At 40.0% G+C, this 24,518-nt stretch overlaps 2 protein-coding genes across 4 annotated transcripts; both read right to left on the bottom strand.

The window, feature by feature from the left end:
* Nucleotides 1-4,354: 4,354 nt before the first annotated feature.
* Nucleotides 4,355-8,536, bottom strand: LOC116262915 (fasciclin-like arabinogalactan protein 15). The gene is made up of 3 exons (XM_031642454.2): nucleotides 7,035-8,536; nucleotides 4,909-4,991; nucleotides 4,355-4,769 (listed from the first exon to the last, which is right to left on the bottom strand). Exons 1-2 carry the CDS (start codon nucleotides 8,344-8,346, stop codon nucleotides 4,912-4,914), a joined length of 1,392 nt encoding a protein of 463 aa, XP_031498314.1. The 5' UTR covers nucleotides 8,347-8,536; the 3' UTR covers nucleotides 4,355-4,769; nucleotides 4,909-4,911.
* Nucleotides 8,537-14,646: 6,110 nt separating this feature from the next.
* LOC116254182 (E3 ubiquitin-protein ligase RHF2A) lies at nucleotides 14,647-21,678 on the bottom strand. Of its 3 annotated transcripts, none has more exons than XM_031629375.2 (9): nucleotides 21,282-21,678; nucleotides 21,026-21,166; nucleotides 20,826-20,872; nucleotides 20,280-20,342; nucleotides 20,020-20,128; nucleotides 19,526-19,917; nucleotides 19,329-19,436; nucleotides 18,867-19,248; nucleotides 14,647-14,935 (listed from the first exon to the last, which is right to left on the bottom strand). In XM_031629375.2, exons 1-8 carry the CDS (start codon nucleotides 21,291-21,293, stop codon nucleotides 18,921-18,923), a joined length of 1,200 nt encoding a protein of 399 aa, XP_031485235.1. In that variant the 5' UTR covers nucleotides 21,294-21,678; the 3' UTR covers nucleotides 14,647-14,935; nucleotides 18,867-18,920. The 3 variants fall into 3 exon arrangements, with proteins under 3 accessions (XP_031485235.1, XP_031485250.1, XP_031485243.1); XM_031629390.2 differs by having other exon boundaries at nucleotides 21,026-21,174; nucleotides 21,364-21,678; XM_031629383.2 differs by having other exon boundaries at nucleotides 21,364-21,678.
* Between the last annotated feature and the right edge of the window lie 2,840 nt (nucleotides 21,679-24,518).

Here is a 24,518-nt window from a genome sequence, read left to right as displayed (position 1 = left end):
GATCATACTGCACCCCGGTACTCCATTAAACCGCTTTTGCTTTTTTATTATTGTTAGCTCAAGGTTCTGGATGCTAAATATGGTTTGACGTTTATTGTGGCGAACTCCCCTATTTAATGTTCACTTGAGTAAAGCTCGACTTGAACTTGCTCGTCAAAATTTGATGTGGCTCGACTATATAGTGAATGTTCAGTTATAATGAGAAAATGGTTAAACAAGTAGCAACTAGACGAGTTAAAAGAAATATGACATGCTTAACATAAATGAGTTAAATAAGTCGAGTTTGAGCTTCACTTTGGGTCTAGCTTGACTTTGTTCTATCAAGCTGGAGTTGGGCCAGCTCGGCTTGTCTCAGCTCTCATGCAGCCCTACATTTGATAGATTTGTTGTTCTGGTGCGACAATGTGAATCACTGATCTGTAGATTTTCTTTTTCGTGACCAAAGCACTTTTCTCTCTGTTGGCTTCAGGGACTTTGAATGATGGTTAAGCTTCAACTGCTTCCTGTTGTTGGTACTCAAGATATCCCTGTAACCCATCACTTTGATAATTTCTCCCATCTGACTTTCCGATTAGGGCGGAATGGAGTGTGGGCCCTTTCCATACCTTATTTCTGGACTTTTGAGGGTGAGCGAGAGGTTCATCCTACCACTCGAAGCAAGGCTCAAAGGCCTCTTCATTCTCTCTAGTGCAGCTTTCAACTTGGATGTCGCATCTTACCATCTTAAGACACAGAAACATGAGCATACGATAATCAAATTAGACACCTACCTTTATACAGGCCTCTAGCTCGACCAGCTACGCTATGCTCCTGAAGGTTTGTACTTGCTTTTCCTTACCTCAATAACTTTTATACATTTGGTTTTGAGTCTGAAAATATGGAGCTTTTGTAACTAATTCACCATTTACAGATATTCTTTTAGGTGTATACACCATATTCAGTTCTGGCTTCATTGCTATTATGTACATTGTCCAAGGAAGTAATGCATCAGTCTCCTAGGGCAAAAACCGGACACTTGCATTGATTAGGGAAAGTTTGTGATTTGGGTGAGAACCAGAGGGGACCTCAGATCATTGTGAGTCATTCTATGTTTGGATGGTATGCATATAATCTTAAGGCCCGATTGAATATATAGAACTAAATGTTTAGTGTCTTTTTTTGTTTGAATTTTTGCCTCACCTTTCATTTACCCCATCTGTTTGATTTCATGGAACCATTCTTTCGGGCATTGAGATGTTAACATATAAAAAAATTTCTCACAACATTAAAGCTCTACCCATTTAAGTGGAATTTAATGCCAGCACTAAAGATTCATAATAGCTCCAAAACTCCAGGTCTAAAGTTTAGTATTTGTCTTCAGCTGGAACTTTCCGTTGAATTTGAACTAAAGTTTAAGCTCTACAGTAAAATTCCATATATTCAAACAGGCCATTATAGTAACTAAAGACAGAATCTAACAAACCCAAAAGGAAAGGGAAGGGCGGTGTGGGTTCAAGGCTTGTTTCGGGACTTTGGTGGTTGTAATGCCACTCTTTGCAGTCTAGATGAGTAGTATTCACGAGAATAGAACCGATGACACACTGTTTACATGTCAGTTTGCTCGACCAGCTATGTTAATTCAAGGAGTGGGCACAAAGATAGGGTCTTCTCCAGTAGGCTGCTGGTCATGGCTTTAAATCTTATTGGTGCTTAATTTGGTGTACACATTTTTGGGTTCAAGGAGCTTTCTTTCTTGAAGAATGATTAAAACTTGGTGCAAAGAGCATCTTCTCGATTATCAAAGAAAAGGACAAGCTAATCTTTCACCTTCAACATGTGAACCCGTTCAATTATTCGACTTCAATAATTCTTTTCTTTTTTTAAGCCATCGACCTTGGTAGCTTGGACCAACTTATACGGATTCCTTAGTTAGGTTGCAGCGGGTCGTATTTCATACTTTATTCATATTCATTCATGTTTAAAACCGTACTGCACTGGAATTTCATTCTAGCAACGGTGGCTAAATTTTTTACCAATAAGAGTACAACCTTGCTGACTTCTCTCTCTTTTTGTGTGTGTGTGTGTGTGTTTGTGTGTTACAGAGGCTTGAAGCTGAAGTTTCTTATTTTCCAACATGCAAAGTTTGAGACATCGAGTTAAAAACAAGCATCTAAGTCAGACATCGCAGGATATGTTTTTTGTTGAAATTTGCAGTTTGGGACACTCCAACCAAATTTGTGTAGATGAATTAGACAATGAAACCAGTAAAACACCCAATTATTAAAAAGTTTATTTCCCACATTGAAAGTTCATAGATATAAAGGGGTTAGATAAAGAATTTGATTCATTGCCTTTTTGAGACAGAAACCTAACTTGCTGAAGGGACTAGGAGATGCGAAACTAGGAGATCGAGCTTAGTGTGGGAGTAGGTTGAGTTGTTACAAAAGATCTCTCATATATAAGCAGATGCATACTGTGCAAAAATATAGTGATAAAAATATCATGAAAATTCACTCAAATAGGTTGAATTTGATGAGATGAAAATGCTCGAACAGTGAGACCTGAAACCTCCAAAACGTGTTCTGATATCGCTTTCCCTTTTGATGATTCGAAGCGTACACTCGCTTGCAGGATGAAGTTAACGCAGAGAGTGACAGAGAAAGATGGACGAACGACAGTGAGATCCTTCCACTCTTCTTCCCTTGGGAAGGAAGAGGAGTGGTGATGAAGGGATGACGGAGGAAGGTTGTTTGGTGGGTGAGAGAGATCGGATGCCATGGCTGCACATAACTCTTGTTGATCAAGTTTCAGTAGGTCAGGAATCGACAGCTCCTCTAGTTCCAATGACTTACATCATACGTTGACAAATTGAGCGCCTTCCATCTCTTTTTTCTTTCAATTAGTTGGTGATGATAATAGAAAATTAAGAAGCATGTGTTTATAGGATTTATGGATTTTCCATTTGGATTTGGACAGAGAAATCTTCCGGTCACTGCCCATTGCATCGACCCGTATGTTTAATCATATTTGTCGGCCATGATTGGATGGAGGTCAATGGCTATATATATATATAGTCAGAATTGTCTGTGTGATGAACTGTTCTAATAGGCTTAGCAAGGTGAACTTGGTAGATGCCTTTGATTTTTAATTGTGCTCATCAAGTCACGAGTTCAATATGTTGTCTGAGAAAATAAAATTTATTATACTTGTGTAATTGATAGTACGCTAAGAACCTGTTTGAGAGGCGATTTAGTTAAACCGCACTATTGGAATATCTACTCTTTACCATCTCCCAAAATTTATTTTTTTTTGAAACTTTTTTATTTTAATTTTTCTCCTTTTTATTTTAAGTAACAAATGCTTGGTGCCGTTTCCGAATTTCTCAAAAATATAAGTACGCATTTGAAAGATCTGCAAATGCAAGTCCGAATGGAAAAGCTTTACCAATATAATAATAAGAACAATAATATCACTGAAAGGGAAAGGAAAGGCAACGCGTGACGTGACTAAAGCCTCGAGGGGGAAAAGATTCCCACGTTTCTCCTTAGAGATGGTGGAATGAAGGCTAAATTCCAAACAGGGGGTCATTTGTAGGCCCTATTTCGCCTGAAATATCCATGCGTATCGGTGCCCACGACCTCATGCCCGAAACGAATCGGAATGACAAGAGAGTCACAATGGCCCATATAAGGCTTAGACATGCCAAATTGCAATATGTCGGCCGATATATGCAGATTTTTTTTTAAAAATTTAATAAAATGAATACTCCAAAGATTGCTGTGAGAACCCATAAAAAATACAAGCTCGATGACGCCATTTTCCTTTATAAAAAAAGGTAATTGTGATATTATTTGGCGAAAAATATTAGGGAGCCAGAATTGAGCAGACTCTTCCACAGATGCGCATAATAGAATAAAACTGGCAATGATGTGAACGTGTTTGGAGGCCCTGTGTTATAATAGGCTAGCTCACCTCCCACTTTAAACAGTGAAAGAGACAAAAGGGGAAGGCAAGCGGGCAGAGAGCTGGCACCATCGCCATCAGGCAGAGGAAGAGCAAAGATACCACATGACCAACTCTTCCATGTCAACCACATCGACGGCTCGCAACTTGTAGGCAAAAAATTTCGATGGGTCATAAGAAACAGAAGGGAAAAAGCCACCTTTTGTGTGTTTGTTGGAGAACGTCCTCTGAATGAGGATTACCCTTCTGTGCTAACAAGCAAAAGAGCTCTGAAAATTTCAGTCGGTGGTCAATTAAAGTAAAGGAGAAGGGAGAAGTTTTCCACCTGTACAGAAGAAAAGCATAAAAGAGAGGACAAGGAAAAGGGAAAGGAGCAGATGTTTGAACATTCTGAGAAATGCATTTACCACAGTTGCTATAAACACAAAAGAATTTATTATTCACTCTTCCCTTTTATTGTGGCAGCGAAGACCACGTGAAGGCACTCTGGTCATCACTGTACAAATCTCCCCATTGCCGGGAGGATCACGGGGGGTGGGGGAAAAGGCGGGGGTAGAACTTCGTTCAAAATAAACAACTGAAAGCACAAAAGAGAAAAGGAAAAACAAAAATTTATATTTATACATTCTAGCTCTTTCCTTTTTTTTCATCTTTTTCTGGTGACAGACTGGGGGAATGACTTTAAAATATACCATCTGGCTAACATCTTTCCCTCCATCCCCAAAAAAATATCTTCACAGATCAACTTCTTCACCTTCAATCACACTTCACCTCCTGTTCTCCAGGAAATCTACACATACTTTGGAGACATATATATATGTATCAGGCTGCAAGAAGAAAACAAACAAAATTTCAGAACCCACCCGCTAAAGAACCTCTCTCTCTCTCTCTTGCTATAGAAGGCCCCAAGTCTCCAAAAAATGACATAAGTCGAAAGCTGAAACGAAGAAGTTTTAGTTGACGTACCTCTCATGTCCGCTGGCATGTGGGGAGACGTGAATCCTGTCCAAACATAGCTAGCATATTGCATGTTACCTCAAGCAATTTCCCTGCAGAAACAGGACAGAGAAGAATATTTTTTTAATACCACATGGGTACAAATTTTAAGTCATCCCTGTAAGAAGGCCCGCAAAATTCTACTCAGCTTCATACCAACTTCCATGCTTTAAAAATTAGCTCAAATACTAGCACCTTAGGCCTACGATCACGCTAAATGAATTCTGAAAGCAACAGCTCCCAGGAATAGGACAACGATTTTCAGAGATTTCATTTTCTTTCTTTCTGGTGGAAAAGGTTCAAATAATGAATCTCTCGCGGTATGTAATTTTTTCAACCTACTGCGCATTTTGCTTTCATCATGAGGAGTTTGATTCAATTTCCTGTCATTTGTATATGATTCATCAAGCAGTGTTTGACAAAGAAAATAAAAAAGAAACAGTAAATGGGTTTTAACTACTAAGTAGTACCACGAATACGAAATCGATAAAGCCAACGACCCAGAAACATGACAGGAACAGTAAATCCCCGATCATAAGGCAGGCAGGCATCCAACAACCCTGCTTTTAATTTCCCCAACTGAAGCAAAGATGTTAGGGGAATGAAGGGACTTGCCACCATATCATGGCGACCATCTTTAAAGAGCAACCACCGACAATCTCAAGCGGGCGGCATCAGAGAAGCCATCTTAATATCCAACGGCTCGTATTAAAGGGCCAAAGCTCTGCCTTTTACTAAATAATTGGGACCCAGAAGAAGCAAAGTCCAGAAAATGCCAGTAGAAGGTAAAAGAGGAAAAAGAATAATAAGAACCATCTTGATTCTCTTTTTCCTTTTTCCTTCTAAAGAACGCGTAAAGGTTGGTTGTTGGTTCCTAGTGGACACTAATAAAATTTTTGAGCAAAAGGACATTAACAACCTTGAGTTTTTTGTCAAACGACTGCCTAACCACCACATGAGGAAGGAGGGAACCGCTTAATTATTGGAGAAAAGAATCAAGAAAGGAACAAGGGGTAGAAGTAATGTCCAAGCGCTGATGGGTCATACTGTCGGCAGAAATCAGGAGTAGAAGAGGGCGGGTTCTGTCATTTCCTTAAAAGATCAATTCCCATTCTAAAACTCTTGGAAGAAGACCTTCTGGCAATCGCCTGTGATCCATCACTAGGATCACAGACCCTGTGAGCTGTCATCCGCCACCGACTATTAATTCATGTAATATAATGAAAATAACAATGATTATTTATTTAGTTGACAATATCACAATAACAGTGATTGGTGTAATGGAGAAATTTATTATCAGACTGACTAGTAAAGATTAGCAGTAATCGAGTTGATGGCTGATGAGCAGGCATTGAATGTCGAACAGAGATGAATGCAGGAAACTATGGTGATTTTTACCGCAAAACGGGGAAGCGGTAACGCCATTTTGCAGGAGTTCTGCTCTTTATGGCCCCCCCTTTCTCTTTTACCGTAAATGAACTAAAAAGTAACTAAAAACAGCGTTGGTAAATTGTGCCCAGAGCCTCAGAGGTACTATCTCCAAAGGTGAGCAAGGACGACCGCTGATAACGCCAATTCTCTCGGGATGCGCAACCAAGTCGAAATTGGCGCTGTGGTAAAAGCAGAGATCGCCGGTTTCCGGCCATTGCCCGGACAGTACACCATGGGGGAAGAATAGTGTTCAAAGAATGCCAACCGAGATGGGGACTTTTCTCGATTGAATATACTGAACACTCAGAATGTGATAACCGTCCTAGCAAGCCAAAGACGTCGGTTTCCGGCTATGCCCGGGGAATTGGGTACCCAAAATAGAATGCCCATCATGATTAATCGGCTCCCCTAAAATCCACCGGCGGGTTCATCGGAAGGAACCCTCTAATTGACAAATTGTCAAATGTCAAACATTGATATACTCAATTGGAGACGAAGATCACCGACAACAGTAGAAAATGCGGAGACACAAGTCGAGAGAAAAAAAAACAGAGCAATGCAGAAGGGGATTGAAGCAACGACCAATCAAAACTTCCAAGAAATGATAATGGTGATAATGGAGACCTAAAATTGTGTGTATGGAGAGAGAAAGAGAGAGAGAGGACCTCTTCGGGTAGTCGGTGCGGTGGGCTTGTGCGTGACGGCCTTGGTGGTGGGGGGAGAGGGAGCGGTGGGCTTAGGCTCGGAGGGGAAGAGCACCTTGTCGATCCCCTGAACGGCGATCCTCCCGTCGACGTAGATGTCGGGGTCGACCAGGTAAGCGGCGTCGGTGCCGTGGCCGAACTTGACGGAACCGTCGGCCTCCTGGGCGGTGATCTTGTGGGGCAGCCTGAGCGTGTCGTACTGGACCTTCGCGAACCGCCGGACGGCGTTATACATGCTCTCCTCCGTCTGGTACTCCGGGATGAGGTGATAGTAGACGATGTGCTCGGGCGCTCGGGGCTCGCTCAGCTGGTCCGTCGTCAGCTTCCCCATAGCCTCGTCGTTGGGAGCAAGCACCGTCAGCACGTACCCCTCCGACACCAGCCGCCCCATCTCCGTCGCCAGAGAAGTCAGGTTCACCAGAATGTCGGCAAGCTCATTGTAACCCCCATAATGCAGCAGCGTATGAATGAAGTCCTTCACCTGCGCCTCGCCGTCGAACCACCGGTGCCCCGACGACGGCCCCGGAGCCGGAGCCGGCGCCATCGACGGTGCCGACGCCATCGCATCGTAGATCGGCATCGACGGCGTGTAGGGAGGAGCAGAATACCCGTAGGCGTCCGGCCTCGCCTTCTTCACCTTCAGCTTCATGGTGGTCGTGTCCACCTCCGGCGCGCCCTCGGGCAGCACCGCCGAGATGGCGGCGAGGCTTCGGCGTCCATTGAAGGCGTCCTGAACGGAGCGGGGCACGAGGAGGCGCTCGATCCCGTGGATCACACCGTCGGGCCTGACGACGGCGTCGGGCTGGACGACCGCCGCAACGTCCACCATCCTCACTCCGTCCCTACTGGACAGTCGAAGAACGTCTCCCTTGGAGAGCGTCCGGCGAGGGGAGAGGTCATTGCGCGGCCAGTCGCCCGACAGAATCCGGGAGGGAATGACATGGGACAAGAGGAGCGCCTGAAGCGAAGGCAGGTTGCCGGGTTCGAGCAGGAAGCGCCTGAACTCGGGGTCGAGGTCGCGCTCGAGGGCCTCATTCCGGGGGGCGAAGATGGTCAGGTTGCCCCTGCCGACGGCCTCCTCGAGGGTCTGCAGGAGCAGCGCCTTCTCCACCAGCTCCGCCAGCTCGGTGTAGTGGGAGTCGAGCAGCGCCACCAGCACGGAGTTGGAGTTGATGCTCGACGCGTCCGGCGCGCCGGCGACGGCATTGCCGAGGAGAAGGACAATGAGGACAGACAACAACAAGGCCTTGCAGCCGCAGATCTTGAGATCCATGGCCGGGGGATTCGCAGGCCACGACAGAGGCTGCTCTCTCCTCCTCTCCTTTATGCTCTCTCTTTTTTCTCTCTCTTACTTAATTCTCTGAACTGCTCGTCTGTTCGGCTTCGGTCCGATCACTCTCTCTCTCTCTCTGTGGAGGGAAAGGAGAGGGCGGGGGTTGACGATAAAAATAAGTTTAGATCCGGCCCTTTTCTTTCTTCCCTTTATGCTATGGGGAAGGTGGCCACGTGGCAGATCCAGAAAGCGCGGATCCAGGCTAGTTGAACGCGGGCCCTACATCTCCTCTCCGGCGGGCTTCTTCGCTTCTACTTCACCGTCTCCGAAAACGACGAGCGAAAAGACGTAAATGCCCTCAGTTAGCCGTAGTTGGCGATGGGAGATATTTTTTCAAGACAAATCGTACTAAAAATGAGCTTTGCTGATTTGTTGAAGCGAATGAAAAGAATACCAACTTTATAATCTTTACAGTTTAGTTTAGACGACACTTTATAATTAGGAAATTTCGGATGAAACTCATAGAGATGTGATCCTTATAGGAAATCATCGGGGCTTTGTAAAATCTAAATTGTGTGTGGAAGAAAATTCACTTAAGATCAGTTGTCTGCAGTTTTGGACGACGGGATTGGGAGGAGGGCGTTCTTGACATTTCGCACGACGTCTTTGGTGGGCAGGGCTTTTTTTAGCCGCCACTTTACCATTTTCCTGAAGGCAATGTGGTAAATGAACAGATAGAAGGAACGCTTCCATCCACATTTTTCTCGGGTTCGGGCGGGAGGTGGCTGTCATTCTGGAAGCGAAGGCAACGAACAGACGGCCGGCCGATCAATCGAAAGCCCCTCCCCATCTTCCCCTTTCCTTTTCACCTTTTTCCTTTTCATTTCCTTGTTTTTAGTTTGTAGATTTAAAAAGAAAATGAATTTCCAAGTCTTTGTCTCAATGAATGTTAATCAAAAGTGAAAGAAAAAACAGAGAAAAATTTACTGTTAAAATGAGATACATATATGAATATATGTATAGTTCTGTCTCCTTGGTGAGTTGGTTTTCTTTGAATTTATTCATTATTTCCCCACTGTCGGTGGCTGCTGACTTCTGGCTCTCTTTTTTTGTTTTCTTTATCAATTTTTAATTTTGCATGTTTCGTTTGCGCTTCCGCCATTAACTCCTGTAGATCTATTCGTTTTTTCTTATATAAAAAAGGGAAATGAAGAGGGTAGTTGGTATAAAGTGACAGAGCATCTGCCATGATTACATCTGCATCCCCACTCTTTTCTGCTCTCTAATCTCCAATCTCCCGCTTTCCGAAATGTTCCTAGAAATGGAGGACTTATGAGTAGTAGGAACATCGTCATCAGCAGTTCCATCAGAAGTAGTTCTGTTAAATCAAAACTAATCGATCATCTGCCCTCTGATCTCCCAAAAGTCTCCGATCTCCCGCTTCCGGCACTCCAAGAGATGCAGAAAGATCATCATCATCAGTAGTTCAATCAGAGGTGTTCTGTTAAATCAAACTAATCGATTACAGGAAAAGGTGAAACGATAAAATAATTCGATTCGAGTCGCTTCCTGAAACGATTTTTACAGCACCCATTTTTTCACCGACTGCCTGCTGGCTGCTGTCAAGAGAATGGAAGCTTGACCTCTTTCGATCGAACGCCTGAGAGAGAAAGAATGAAAAAGAAAAAACAAGAACTTGCATTATTAAATAGATTTTATTACGCCCTTCTCTGCGACGGCTGTACCCGCGAATTTCATAATTCAGCACCCGGATATCGTTTTTCTATGGGCAAGAGGCCTGGTTTGGCGGCATTTTTTTTTCTCGCGTTTTGGAGAACCGTCTATGGTGGAAAACCTCGAACAAAACCGGTCTATAATGCCAAACTTCAATTTTTGGTAGATCTTTAATGCATCCTTAACTTCGATGTCGGGTTTGTTCTTGTTTACAGTATATAAGAATAAGGAACTTCAATTTAAACTATCAAATTTCTTTTAGATTTTTAGTGCATTCTTCAACTTGATTCTTCAACTTGAATCATGAATGTCGAGTTTGTTAAGCATTTGTTATTATTTACAACATATAAGAATAACAAACTTAGATTTAATTTTTGGTGGATTTTTTAATGCATCATTCAACTTGAATGTCGGGTTTGTTATTGTTTACAGCAACAATTTACTAATAACAAGCTTCAATTTATACTTTCAAATTTTCTGGTAGATTTTTAATGAATCCTTCAACTTGAATGTCGTACTTGTTTATTTTTTAATGCATCATTCAACTTGAATGTCGGGTTTGTTATTGTTTACAGCAACAATTTACTAATAACAAGCTTCAATTTATACTTTCAAATTTTCTGGTAGATTTTTAATGAATCCTTCAACTTGAATGTCGTACTTGTTTATAGCATATAAAAATAATACAATTGAACATGACAGCAATCACGTGAACCTAAAACTTTTGAGTGTTCATTGGCACTCTGATTTTACCTAAAAAGAGTATAAATTTTTAATGATCTCATTGGAAAATGATTCAGAGAAAATTTACTTAGCTGATTCTTCAATTTTTTGAGATCAAGATCAAGTGAAAAGCCCCCAATTAAAAGTTTCCTTCTCCCTCCCCATTTGATCATTGAATCATATGCAGGTCTAAATTTTCCTCGAAACTCCACAACGGAAAAATTGGCTTTGTTATCCACAAAATTTGCAACTATTTCCTTGAATTTAGTGGTACTTTATAGAGATGTCAGTGATTCCATAACATATTGCTAAATTCGACTCAGAATCATATTCTAATGCCAAAGAATGAAAAGCAAAATTATATCTATGTAAATGATTTTTCAATATCCTTGTGACTTATTGACAATGATCTCCAAGTTAACCATCCACTCTTGTTTTGCAAAGGCTCGCAATGTTTAAATTTGTATATTTACAAGATTCCATTCACTTCCCTTTTGATTTCTGAATATTTTGAGGGCATTTGATTGAGAAACATTACATGTTCTTAAAATACATTTCCCAAGAACATCAGTATGGTTATGTGCATATTTTAGTTGTTGGGTCTAAAAATCACGTCCATTGTCAGCTCATGATTATTAAAAGAAATGTGATGTTCAAGAAACATATATTTTAGGAAGATTAGTCTCAAAAACATATATTTTGAGAGTTATATGAAAGAAACATCTGCAACAGATTAATTACTTTCCTAGAAAGAATGAAGCTCACAAACTGAAATGAGGGAACCCATTAAAGGTTCAGCATTACTGAATCAAACCCAAGTTGCTACAATAGGACCTTCATTTAAACCCTATTGCAAATTGGGGAAAATATAAAAAAAAAGGCCAAAAAATCAATAATAATAAAAAAGACACCTAATATTTTTATATTATTAAAAAGGATACCTAAGTTTTTGCGCCACTAATATAAAGTGACGGTTTTGTCAATGAACTCTAGGTTATTGCACATTTAAACTGGGTTAATATAACCAAATATTATTCATACACAATAAAAAAATTGTACCCAAACAAGTTAGCCTTTTTATTAGTATCTAAAACAATTGCCATGTGAAAGCATTTCTCTTTAATAATGCTAAAAATCAAGGAAAACCTAATCAAGTTGACAAAGTCAAGTATGATTTATGCATTTTTCTAGGGGCTAAACTGATCTTTTTGGCTTTATATTAACAATTAATTTGACAACAATAATTCTAAGAACCATTTTTTATTAATACAAAAAAGTTAGGCTTGTGTGTTTATTATCGTCAATTCGTTTTTGGTGCATTTTTTTGAAAAAAAAATCAGAAACGTCAAGAACATGGAGAATGATTAAACAACATTTTGGCTTGTCACTTTAAACAACTTGTATCCTGGCTAGTCGGCCAAGGTAAATGCAGCTTCCGGGCACTCAAGGGCATTCAGTATATATATATATATATGAGAGAGAGAGATTATATATATATGGCATAGTCCGTGCAGGTATCGAACTTACCCATCATAACTGTACTGTGCGAATGCCAACTTTGTCATTTTTCAAAGTCTTGTGTTGTGTTTCTCTCTCTAAATAATTTTTATAGTTCTTACTTACATCTCCATATTCAATAGTGGTAGTTAGGATGTTGCATCTACATAAGCATATAAATATTGTCACAATTATGATAATTAACATGACTCCTAAGTCAAGATCTGTTTTTATTACGCCACATTTAATAAAGAAGAGAGAGGAAAGATGCAAACCAAAAGCTAAGGGTTGGTAATAGCCAGGATATATATATATATATATATATATATATATATATAAAATTGTTTGAGCACCTTAGCTTAATTGTGTGAGGTAAATGAAGTAGAGGACAACCAGAGCAGATTCTCTTGGGGGCAAGATGAAAGCCTTGCATTTGAGTTCACTTCCTCAATAATAAGATGTACACCGACAACTTTGGCTTGCATAAACTGGAGTACCCAAGACAACACGAAACACATTTTTGTCGGCAATGACAGCTGCTGCACCAAACTCCTAGTTGACTCTCTCTCTCTCTCTCTCTCTCTCTCTCTATATATATATATATATATATATATATATATAAAATTGATATTTGATAACTATTTTCACATTAACGTATTAATATCCCTTAAAAGGTCCAAAGTTTAAAATATCAGCGCTTCTTAATTAGAGGTTTCTGTCTCAGACATGCCATTAAGACCGTGGTGGTTTCACCATGCACATCTTCTCCGTCCATACCAAACCGTTAGCGGTTTCTTCTGAGAACAAGATGAGAAAAAAAAAAGAAAAAGGAACGCGTGGTATTGTTTTAAGTTCGCGCACTTCGTGGTGACTCGATTGTGGCTTTACTTTTCGGGTGTTTGATTCATGAAACAGTTGTTTCTGTTAGGTAGTCCCCACGGACGGCCCCGCATTAAGAAGGATATTCCTTCAATCTCCAAACCTATATTTTATTCGACACGTAGAAGAGAAGAGAGACCCCTTCGCCAGATCTGACTAGCCCTTGTAAAAAATGAAGTTTGAGTGAAAACGTGATGTATTACATTCTTTAGAAAAAGGAAAAGATATAGAAAGAATGAGAAGAAGCATCCCAAATTGCCAGCCAACTTGTGGAATGATACACCTTTACCCTCACCAGATTTTTTAAGGAAAAAAAAAATGGAGTCTTCAGACACCTGGGCCCCAACGAACTTGAGATCTTTTGGGAGTCTTTCAGAGCAGTTGGATGACTTTAAAAAGCCCATTTAAGCCTACCGAGACAGGCTGTACAAATATATATATATATATATATAGACACACACACACACACACACAAAACCATATTGATTGAGCTCAGTTAACCCATGGCCACCCAAAACGCCTCAGGTGGATGCAATTAAACATGAGGCTCGAAGATTTTCCATCTGAATAGAAATCCACAAATTATATATATATATAAGAGACTCCTAGCATGTTCTACATTAACAAGTTCGAACCAGATTGAAATTGAAAAGTCATAGTGGAGCAATCATGCTTCAAATCTCATCCCAGGCGATCCTTCCTTGCATAAGCCTAGGAATAAGAATACTAAAAACCTTGTTTTATGAATCTACAAAAGTTGCACATGTAACACTAACACAGTGATACATGTAAAAATATAACATAGCGTTACATAAATCTACCTTATTTTTTAGAGCAAATGCATGAAACAACTTATTAATGTTATTGTCAATTGGCCTCATAACAGCACATTTGGTGGCCTCATAAGGGCAAGTACCTCAAAGAACAAGAACATACACAGCCTCTAAAAAGGCATATTTGCATAAACAGAGAGAATACATTCTTCACTGTTCGCTCCGTCCTTCGCCGTTCCATCACACTTCCCTTATTCTCCATGCCCACATTTGCTTTTATTCCAACACACTTCCCTTATTCTCCATTCCCACATTTGCTTTTAAGGGGCTTTTTGAACTCAATTCATGGAATACTCACACTTTACCTCACTAGGAAGCCACATTAGAGCAAAATTTCGTTCCTATCTTCAAAGGGTTGCTTAGGAGAAAAGAAGAAACTAACCTAACTTATAAGACCAGAAATAACAAAGGGGCGCCAGGACAAGGCCAGATAAGCACATGTAGAACCCGTTCCGAACCCACCAGACAAAGCCACCCGCTATATACCAAAGTTGCCCAGCAATAACCCGAACCTACACGTGAGAGGCCCACTAACTTCCGTATTCGCATTTGATTTTTCTTCTAAATTCGAACACCACAGACATCGATTTCTTGAAGTGAACAATTATTAAAGCAAAAAACTGGAAATAGTCAGTGATTAATACAGTTCACATCGGATCTGCTTATGTATTATTTAGAGGGTATATTTCATAAATCTGAGAGGAGGAAAGTGGCGGAGGGAGGTCAAAGCTCTTGGGAGAATTTTTTACAGAGCCAAATTTACAAAACATGGGAGCATCCAGAGTTACCATTCTTTCTCCGTCGAAACAGATAAAAAGAAAGAACCCACGTGAATATATCCTAAAAATATCCACCAACTGATAGCGAGACCCTTCCTCTCCTTGCCAAAAGTGCTGCTGACCATCCAGAAATAACTTCTCGGCCTGCACCATACCAAGGTGAACAAAATTAAACTTATACCTAATCCCGAAAGGTTCATCATCTTAATCACCCTACCCATTATCAGCTGTAAAAATGCAGCTAAGTAGCAAAGAAAAATTAGAGGCGGGCAGATTAACCATAAACTTAGATCTAAGTTTATGACAGTACTAGAAAAAGAAACTAGCTGCTATCCCAAAACCAGTTTTAGACAAAAGTGGGGAAGAGACGGATATTCTAACTTCTGCACAATGGTTGAGATTCCACGCAACCATGATGGCAGGAGTAACCAGAATATGAGGTAGGAAGGTTAACCCAGATGATCTCAATCAAGTTTTCAAGAGCCAAATATGCTTTCCCTAGTCCAAGATTTCGACTAAATCCAGTGATCCAGCAGGTTTCTTGAATAAACAAGCAGCTGCAGGAGACCACGAGATGAGTCGTTCTTTGGCAGTGTGTCTTTACTGCGATAACCCGAGATAAGATAGCAAGAAAAGAATCAAGTCAAAATTAAATGTGCCACATTGCTGCACAATGATTGGCTAACAAACGAGCAAATGCTGTTAAAGTTCCCCAACATCTATTGAGAAGAGGGGGGTTGGGGGCAGGCACGGTGGGGTGGGTGAAGAAAGGAAAAATGATGGAACACATCTAACTAGTGAGAAGTTGGCTAATTATAAACCAACCAGGCTGACTGCTAACTGCCAATTATCTCCCTCTTCAGGTTAAGCAGATTACATTCATGACTCTACAAAGTTCTTTTGGTATAAGCAAATGAAAAAGTTCAAAACTAGTGGCCTAGCCAAGATGGCAAGATGTCATATCAACAGCAGTTTTACCATCAAACCAACCATGCAAGATCTCTAAAGATGGAGCTGAAGCATAAGCAAAACCACAACAATCAAGCCAATTTTTCACTATAGCTACAGAATACCAGTATAAAACAGCTTGAGATGATACATGAAACTCTCCAAGAAGAAGGCCTCTTGTTAGAGACTTGACAATATGACAAACACAGGGAACTAAAGGGATAAAATGATAAATTACAAGTGCAGAAAAAAAAAAGAGAGAGAAGGGTTGCAGCACCCACTAATTCTTTTGAGAGAACATGCAAGACCAACTGAAAAGTCATAGTCGAAGACAGACATCATGCAGTTTGGAGAGAATCATAATGAATGTAATAAGCGCAGCTGTGAAGGGACTTTATGTGATGGAACATGGAATGAAAAAATGAGGAGGGAAGTAAGGGAGCACAAAATGGAAGTCACCTGGACATTCCACTTGCATAAAATTGCAGTTCTGGAAGTTTCTAATCACCAGGTTCAAAATAAAACTTATAAAGCGCATCCATGTAACTTATATTGCCTATCAGTAGTTCAACATAGACAAAGTACCCATCAAACAATATAATGATCATTGTGGAGCCACAGGGCAGTCTACTAATGGGAGACTATTAACAGCAGGACATGGAAACTCCACACTGATCAACCATTCTGCAGAAAATATCATATATAATGTAAAGCAAAATCGAGAATTGATATGCATGCTGCAGCAAAATAGTATTTCTCGATTATGTTTTTCGTACCTCCTTCAAGTGAACACATACAAAGGACTCTTTGAATGTTTTATAATTACCATAGGTCAACAGAAGAAACAAATACAACCCAAGATGCTTTGTTTCCCCTAAACATAAAAGCAAAAAATTAATGGACAAACGCCAACCATATGGACAAAGAATGTCTGAAAAAAAATTTCAAGGTGATACAAAGGACCGGCAGGGATATCTACATGGATAAGAAAGAGGTGGTCAGGTTCACACATGCTCAAGAAGACAAGTACCAATCCAAGATTAAAATATTGCAAGTTATATTGAAAGAAAAAAGATTCATGAATTCAGACACCAACAAAGCCAAAACCAAACTGACCGGTATGATGCCACTTAGAAGAGTAAGACATAACAAAGATGTGACATACACATTGGTTTGGTAACAGGGTGTGATGCCACTATAAAAGTAAAATACAAAGATTATAAGATGGACAAACGTCACAACCATAAAATACGAAAATACTTGATCAGTTGACCTGGTGAGTCGGTTGACACAGCTAAGATCAATCATTAATTGGGTCAAACCAGTTCAAGAATCATACTTGAAGAGGACTAAGTGAAGTCAGACAGCTCTCAGTCCTATATCTGGATGCCTGATGTTCAATATGAAAGAACTGCATACGAAGTGCAGATTGTACATTTGATCCATAACATACTGTACCATTTATCAGTGAAATGGACATTGACGTTTGCCCATAATAGCTGAAAAATACACGTAAAGCATATAGACGAGACATGTTTCACATGTACTAGATATAATTGTCATGGGCTTACAAAGTCAACAAGACAGCTTGTGCCAACCAAAGGCATCCTCAACAGCTTTTAAAACATTGGGTTTCACAATATATCCACCCTAGCTCATGTATCTTAAAAAGTTAAAGTTCCTATTCACAAATATTCTCCCGCTGTCTGCTTATGTTTCTAATTAGAATAAATTACTGGAATTCACCCTTGCCTACTGATCAACCAACATTTTTCACAAATCTTACCAACAGAAGCTCTTATTCTCATATTTTCTGTTCCTTAACTCTGAATTTACTCTTTGAAAGAAGTCTCTCTCTCTCTCTCTATATATATATATATGTGTGTGTGTGTGTGTGTGTGTGTGTATATATATATATATAAAAGATTAACAATAGATCTTCATTTAACTTGTGCCTTGACCATAAACTTGTCGGATAACAAAAATAACACAAAGATATTGATGAATGTGAAAACTAAGCTTATCCATATTCACCAGTCTGCATATAACTGTAGTCAATAAATTTCTTGAGTAATTAAAAAGTTATATAATAGCATACTAGGAAACAAGTACTCCGTTAAATTTCAAAACAAGTTAGCTTCTTGAAATTGACAGGCCCAAATGCCTACTAAAATATGACAAACTTAGATCGATAACATGTCCGATGAATAGAATGCACAAGGATAACGGGCACCACATGGGAATAGATGAAGCCAATATTTTAATGGGGATCAAGACATGCAGAAAATTATGAGAGTGGCGCTGAAAGCAATGACAGGAATTAAATAAGTGCCGACCACATTTAGCCTCAAAGAAAGTTAGCAGTGAAAAATTATCTTTATTTTTCTGATCCATTCAGGTAATAATGTGTGGTGGATACATGATAACCAACATGAAATTTCTGTCCCCAAATGGCCAATGTTGGAGCTCGAGAACACATAACTGACACAACTGTAATTCGTGAACACTTTTGTAACCAAAATGGTCTCATGATTTGATGACTGCAATGATGTCCTACAATAATATCATACTTTTTCCTTGAAAATTAACACAGATACTCCACAACTCATAACAAGATGCCAATTGCCAAAGAACAATGAGATCCCACTGGAAATGATCAAACCCTTCAACTCAGTTGGTATAAGAAATGATTTGTCCCACTAATCCCTGCAGTTTACAGTTTGAACAAAAAGAGAAAAATGCAATGAACTTGCATTGACTTTTGAAGCCTTCCATGAACTTGCCATTTGGATTAAGGCTCAAACAGTGTTAAAGCAAAAGTCCTAATGGCATGAGGAGTGGCCTAATTTGCTCAGTTTTTAGAATCTAGGCTTGCTTTCTGAGTTCTTCTTCATCAATAGGAACTCAAAAGAGAAACTCCCAGCAAATACCCAGGAAAACCTACATAACCATTACAAAATGCATTGTGAAATGTGAATCTACTTGCAGTAAATCAGCATGCTTCACAAAATTCATGGCATATGTCAACCATTTTTTTTGTTAGACAAGCACATTTTTGTCAAGCCTAGCTTCATATTGCAGTAAGCTGACAGAAAATAGCTGCAACAGGAGTTATTAAAATACTAACCTTCACATATGCATGTTAAACATGCAAACATTATATAGATATGTTGTGAGAAAATCAATTTGGGCCAGAGATTGCAGCACAAGTTGCTGCATTTACATTGGTTGGAGGAGTGCTAGGATGATCTTCCTCAATCACTTGGACATTTGTAGGAGTAGAATTCTCTTGAGGGATGACAGAACTGCCTTCAGTGCTTTCTGAAACAGAGGCCTCACTAGCTCTGTCAGTTTCACTAGCTCGCAGGCGCTCCATCATGTTAGAAAGATTGGCTATGCCAGTATTTGCATCTCTCCTAGCTTCAGAGTTGGCATCTTGTACAGGTGAATTTCGTGAGAACAGCCTCTCCCGCCATCCTCTTGTAGTCTTTGAAATTGTCTCCTTGTATCTTAAAAAGAAAGTAGTTTGGTCAGAAACCATAAGCACCAACCTTTTTTTTATAGCGACTGGTATTTGGTTAATACAAACCGTGTTGAAACTGCGTTGAAACGAGACTTCAGGGACTCCGAGAAGGAATGGAAATCGGAAGGCCCAGCTCGATCATGACTGACAGGGGAAGAGTGACTTGAACCACTCCTGTAACCAGGAACACAAATGAATATAACATTATGTCCAGACAAAAGACTTACAGATCCTCATGGTCTGACTTTGTCCAAGATATTTACCTATTATTCGACATGCTAAGTCTGTTGCTTATATTAGTAGCCATTGCAGCTGCTGAGTTGGGTATTTGATCAACTTGACGAGGAGGCGTTTGTGAAAGACTACCATGTTGAGGTTCTTCTTCAACAGAAGAAAGAGGAGCAGCTGGAGTTAAAACAGCGACAGTTGGGGAAGATTCACTTGCACTAGCTCTGGGAACTGCAGACATGGGACCAACAGCTGGTGCATTTGGATGTGCTGAAAAGACCAGAAACTGTGGCCGACCATGGGAACCAGCCCTACTCCAGTGGCCTTCTCTTCTGGCAAAATGATGTGCCCTCCCCATGGCAGCAGCAGCAGCAAGATGTTGGATAATACGCTCTTCAAGTTCAGAATCATTTGCGCCTACTGGAAGCTGCATCCAACAAAGTTCATCGATAAATGAGTAGGGTATAGGTCCTGTAATGTCTCCACAATCAAGGACAATATAACAACGCAAGACATCAAGGCCACGTACATGTTGTAGTTCGAAGTCCCCAAGTGTTGGATGATGGAATATGGTTGTGTTTCTTGATTGATTTAGCCTAAAGTTCCTTTCCCGCTCAACTCCCTCAAGCAGCTCTTGACTGAAAGAACACGGTCACACAATTATGTATAATGAACCACATGTTTGGCATTCTTTCTTTCCTTTCCTTTGAATCAGAACGCAGAAGCAAATTCCGCTATCACCGACAAGAAGAAAGAAACAACAAAAATGAAAAAATTCATTTAACAGACCTTGCTGGATCCTTAAGACTGATAGGTTGCCAACACATGGGGCACTGGGAGCTTCGCTGGCACCTGACATTCAAGATAATGAACGCAAACTAAGATAAGGCACAAAAGACTAACTGTGGTTTCACGTTCAAATAAAGAGATATTGGACATACAACGCAACCAAATTTAACTTGACAAGACGTCATTTTGTTATCATCATAAACAAGATATCGACGACCCAACTATATCTAGCAGCCGGCATCCTTTTAGTCAATTGCATTGAAGAAAGACATTATGCTGGATTCTTTGTCATCAAAATATGAAAGGTGTGAACCCCTTATCTGCCATGCCGACATATTCCACCATAGAACACAAAGTTCCACCAGATGCCATTTTCCGTTGGCACAGCAAATGATGGTATACTACAACATCATAATCCCCTCCTCTACAGGTACCAAAACAACAAATTTCAATAGATCTATCAAACTGTTCCATAATTATCATTAACACGTGAAATCAGCCAAATTGGAACTGAATTGTTCGAGAAGGACGTGTCGACACACTCACCATTCAAGGATGCACTGGAGATGGAACTCATGTTTGCAGCTAGTCACCTGCCCAAATACCAACGAGAAAAACTCAGAACCTTTCAATCATAAGCTATCAGACAACCGGCAAGAAGATCCCAAACCTAAAACATCTAAGAAACAAATTACCATCATTTCATAAGAGAGTGAGAACAGAAAAGGAAATCAAGGAAATTCTACCGTGGAAGGATCGCTATCGCAGAACTGCTCCAAACAGATGCTGCAAGCGTCCTCACACGCATCTTGTATGCCACCTTCCACAAACGCCGCGGCGGACGTCAAATGACTCTCGCTCTTCTTCTCCTCGTCCATCCCTAAACCCTAAAGATCTCCCCAACAAAAGAACAAACAAATTAGACACACCATCACCGACATAACCCAAATCCACAAAACCCACGGAAACAAAGGAAGAAAGAAACAAGAAAAAGAAAAATACCCAATTGAACATGAAAACCTTCCCAATCTGGAAATAAGCACAATCCAACACAAAAGAAGAACGAATCTAAAATATTCCTCACCAAGACCAGATTGGGGCAGCTCCAGATGCGACCCACCAACGATCAGCCAACCCCACCCAACTAACCCCTCCCCTCAAAACAAAAAAAAAACTTAGGGTTTCAAGCTGCAAGATCACCCTGGAACTCCATGGCAGGCAGAGTTTCAGGTCCTCCGCTTGATATGCCCTAGCTTCTTCAAGAAGGTGGACTTCTTACGATCACTTGGGCATTCTTGGGGGGTCCGTGAAAACGAAAAGGAGAGTGCAGAGAAAAGAAAAAAAACCTCCCTCCCTCTCCCTTTATCTCTTCCTTCTCCTCCGCTCCTCTCCTTTTTCTTAGTGCGTGCCAAAAACGCCTTGGGCTTGCTTTTATACATGTCAGGATTCCCGGCATTTCTCTTTTGACCGGTATTTTGGGGAAGAAGTTATTCATAAGAACAAAAAAAAAAAAAAAAAAAAAGTGACTCTCTCTCTCTCCTTATCACATTTCCACAAAAACCAACAATTTTTTTTGTTTATTTTATCTTCTTCTAGCATTGTGACCAAACTGCCCTTTGATTTTTCAGCCACTGCCAAGGGCAGCAGCTGGTCTTTTTTGGCTTCAGTTTGGGTACAGATGGAATTTTAGTATCCACATTTGCATTATTGAGGTTGGTCCCACCACTGTGTATGAAAGCCCCAAGAGCTCAAATGGGACCCTGTGGTAACATTTTGGTCCTACAATGAGTTCATCTTCACAACATTATGTTGATTTCTCCCTTCCCCCAACATTGGTCAATGTCATGGGGCTTGGTCAGCTTCTTCTTGGTTGTTGGGAGTTGGGGATGAAAATAGTGATTGATTTGATCAAAAATCTGTTTAGTAGAATCTTTTCAACGGATTTCGTTTTGATCGAATCTAGATTAAGTTCAATCTTTGACTAAGATCATATAAGAATTTGGAAAACTTAGACTTTTAACTTTCTCATGACCTTTAGGGCCCGTTTGATGAGCAGTGCTATTTCCTACGACACTGGAAATAAAATTCAAAATTTTAAAAAAAATTCTTGTCCATTAAACTTTAGAAAAAAAAAAATAACTATTGAGTTGATTTTCAAAAATTTCTTTCAGAATTTTTTTTCACCCCAAAGGGTGGAAAACATTTTCCATGTTCCTTAATCCAAGGATTCTCTTTTTTCATCTGTTATTCCTATCAAATTAGAAATTCATTTTTTGAAACATAAACCCAAATCCAACAAACACAAAGGGGTTTTGGAAACCTGGATTTTGTTTTCATTTCTTTAATTTATGAAATAAGTTTCTGGAAACTTCTTTCCAACTCTATATTTCCAATGCATCAAACGGCCCCTTAGGGACATCAAATCAAAACCGTCCATCATTTTGATTGGACGGCCGGTAAATTTTTTTTTCTTGGTTTTCTATCATGTAGGACAATAAAAAAAGGGGAAAAAAGGGAAGGAGGAACCCTTCCCCCGCCGCCCACGATCAACAGACATCCCATGGCTGGCACTGCTTACCAAACGACCCAGAGTTGATATCCACGTATGTTTAATTCGCTTAAAGTCGGCATTCAGGGACTCTAAGAGCCCATTGGAGTGCATATAAATGTTGGATCTCATGCTACTCACTTTCCAATTTAGTCTTGAAAAAGATCTGAAATTGAATCCAAATTTGAAATGAATCATATAAAATTTGACAAAGATTGCTCAAATCCAAACTGGTTATGTCTCTAGTTGGCAAAGCAAATAGGTGAGGCATACCACTTTTTTTTGTCTTTGTGAAAGCTGGGAAAACATACATGGATAATAAAAAAATATCCATGACCCTTTGATATTATTAAAAAACAAAGTTTTTTGCACCAACTCTAGTTTATGACTATAGTTGGAAGTCAGCATGATAGCATGACTAAAGCACTCTCAATAAAAATGAATTCTAAATCTCATCAGCTTGCATTATTTTATTTAACTTTACCTAATAATAATAAATTACTAATACATGATCAACTATATCCAAATCAGTTCGCCTTTTCTCATAAACATTATCTTTAACTACATGATTAACAATATCCATGTGGCTTAGCTTTTGCTCATTAATATCTAAACTAGATGTATAACCTTTTTTTTTTTTTAAATAATGCTAGAAAGTTATCAAGGAAAGGAAGACTGGGTGTTTTTGTGAACTTAGATAAAAAAAAATGATTCCCAAAATTTTATTTTGTCAATTACATATGAAAAAAATAAAGTGTGCTTTTAAGAATATTCAAAAGTTAAATATGTTTTTTATATTTTCTTCGCATCTATAGGAGCAGTTTGGACACGGACTTTACTCTTTTTGCTACATGGCAGGATTTACCCCACAAGGATTATGGTTTCCTCTTATGTCTCCATGGGGTCCATTGAATAATTGCAATCCATTTAAGGCCAACTAGACAAGTCTTGATCATTGGCTCCATTCAACAACTTAATTACTTGTTGAACAAACATTTCTCAAGAATTATCATGATCCCAAAGATCTTGCAGACACATTTGAGCATATATTTGCATAGTTGAACCAGAAACCAAGGAGTTTCGCCGGCAGGGCGGCGGCGGTGGCGGCGGCTGTGGCGGTGGCGGTGGCGGCGGCTGTGGCGGCGGCTTTTAGATGGGCAGCCACGGTTCAACGGCCAAAAGTGTCATCCTTGCGCAAGTTGAAGCTATATGCATACAAATCACGCCGGGTCGAGAAGCCTGATCATTCAGATATATATAGGTTCTATCGCTGCTATAGCAAAGGACTTAGATATGAGTCTCTCTTACAATTTTGCTTCAAGGAACAGTTGGGTATATATAAGATGCGGTCAGTGGCGGAGCCAAAAAAAATTGGCTGGATGAGCACTCACTTAAAAATACTCATATCTGGTGGGGCACTTATACATGTTTATTCAAAAATAAAGAAATTTTAAGAGACTGGTGTGGTCAGTTGCCCACACAAGTCATCATGTGGCTCCGCCACTAGATGCGGGTTGTTTTTCTGCGTCAATGAGTAGCTGTTGTAGTGCTTGTAGTAACCATTTCCAAAAAAAAAAAAATGAAAGGAAACCACCCCGGCTAAGAGACTTCATCGCTTGCTCAACATAAAACTCGCAAAGGACATTCTTTCGCCCCAATACTGGTTTTGACATGCGAGTCGGTTTTCGTAA

This window comes from Nymphaea colorata, chromosome 1 (assembly GCF_008831285.2).
Source record: "Nymphaea colorata isolate Beijing-Zhang1983 chromosome 1, ASM883128v2, whole genome shotgun sequence".
Lineage (NCBI taxonomy): Eukaryota > Viridiplantae > Streptophyta > Magnoliopsida > Nymphaeales > Nymphaeaceae > Nymphaea > Nymphaea colorata.
This window is presented reverse-complemented; position numbering and strand designations above follow the sequence as displayed.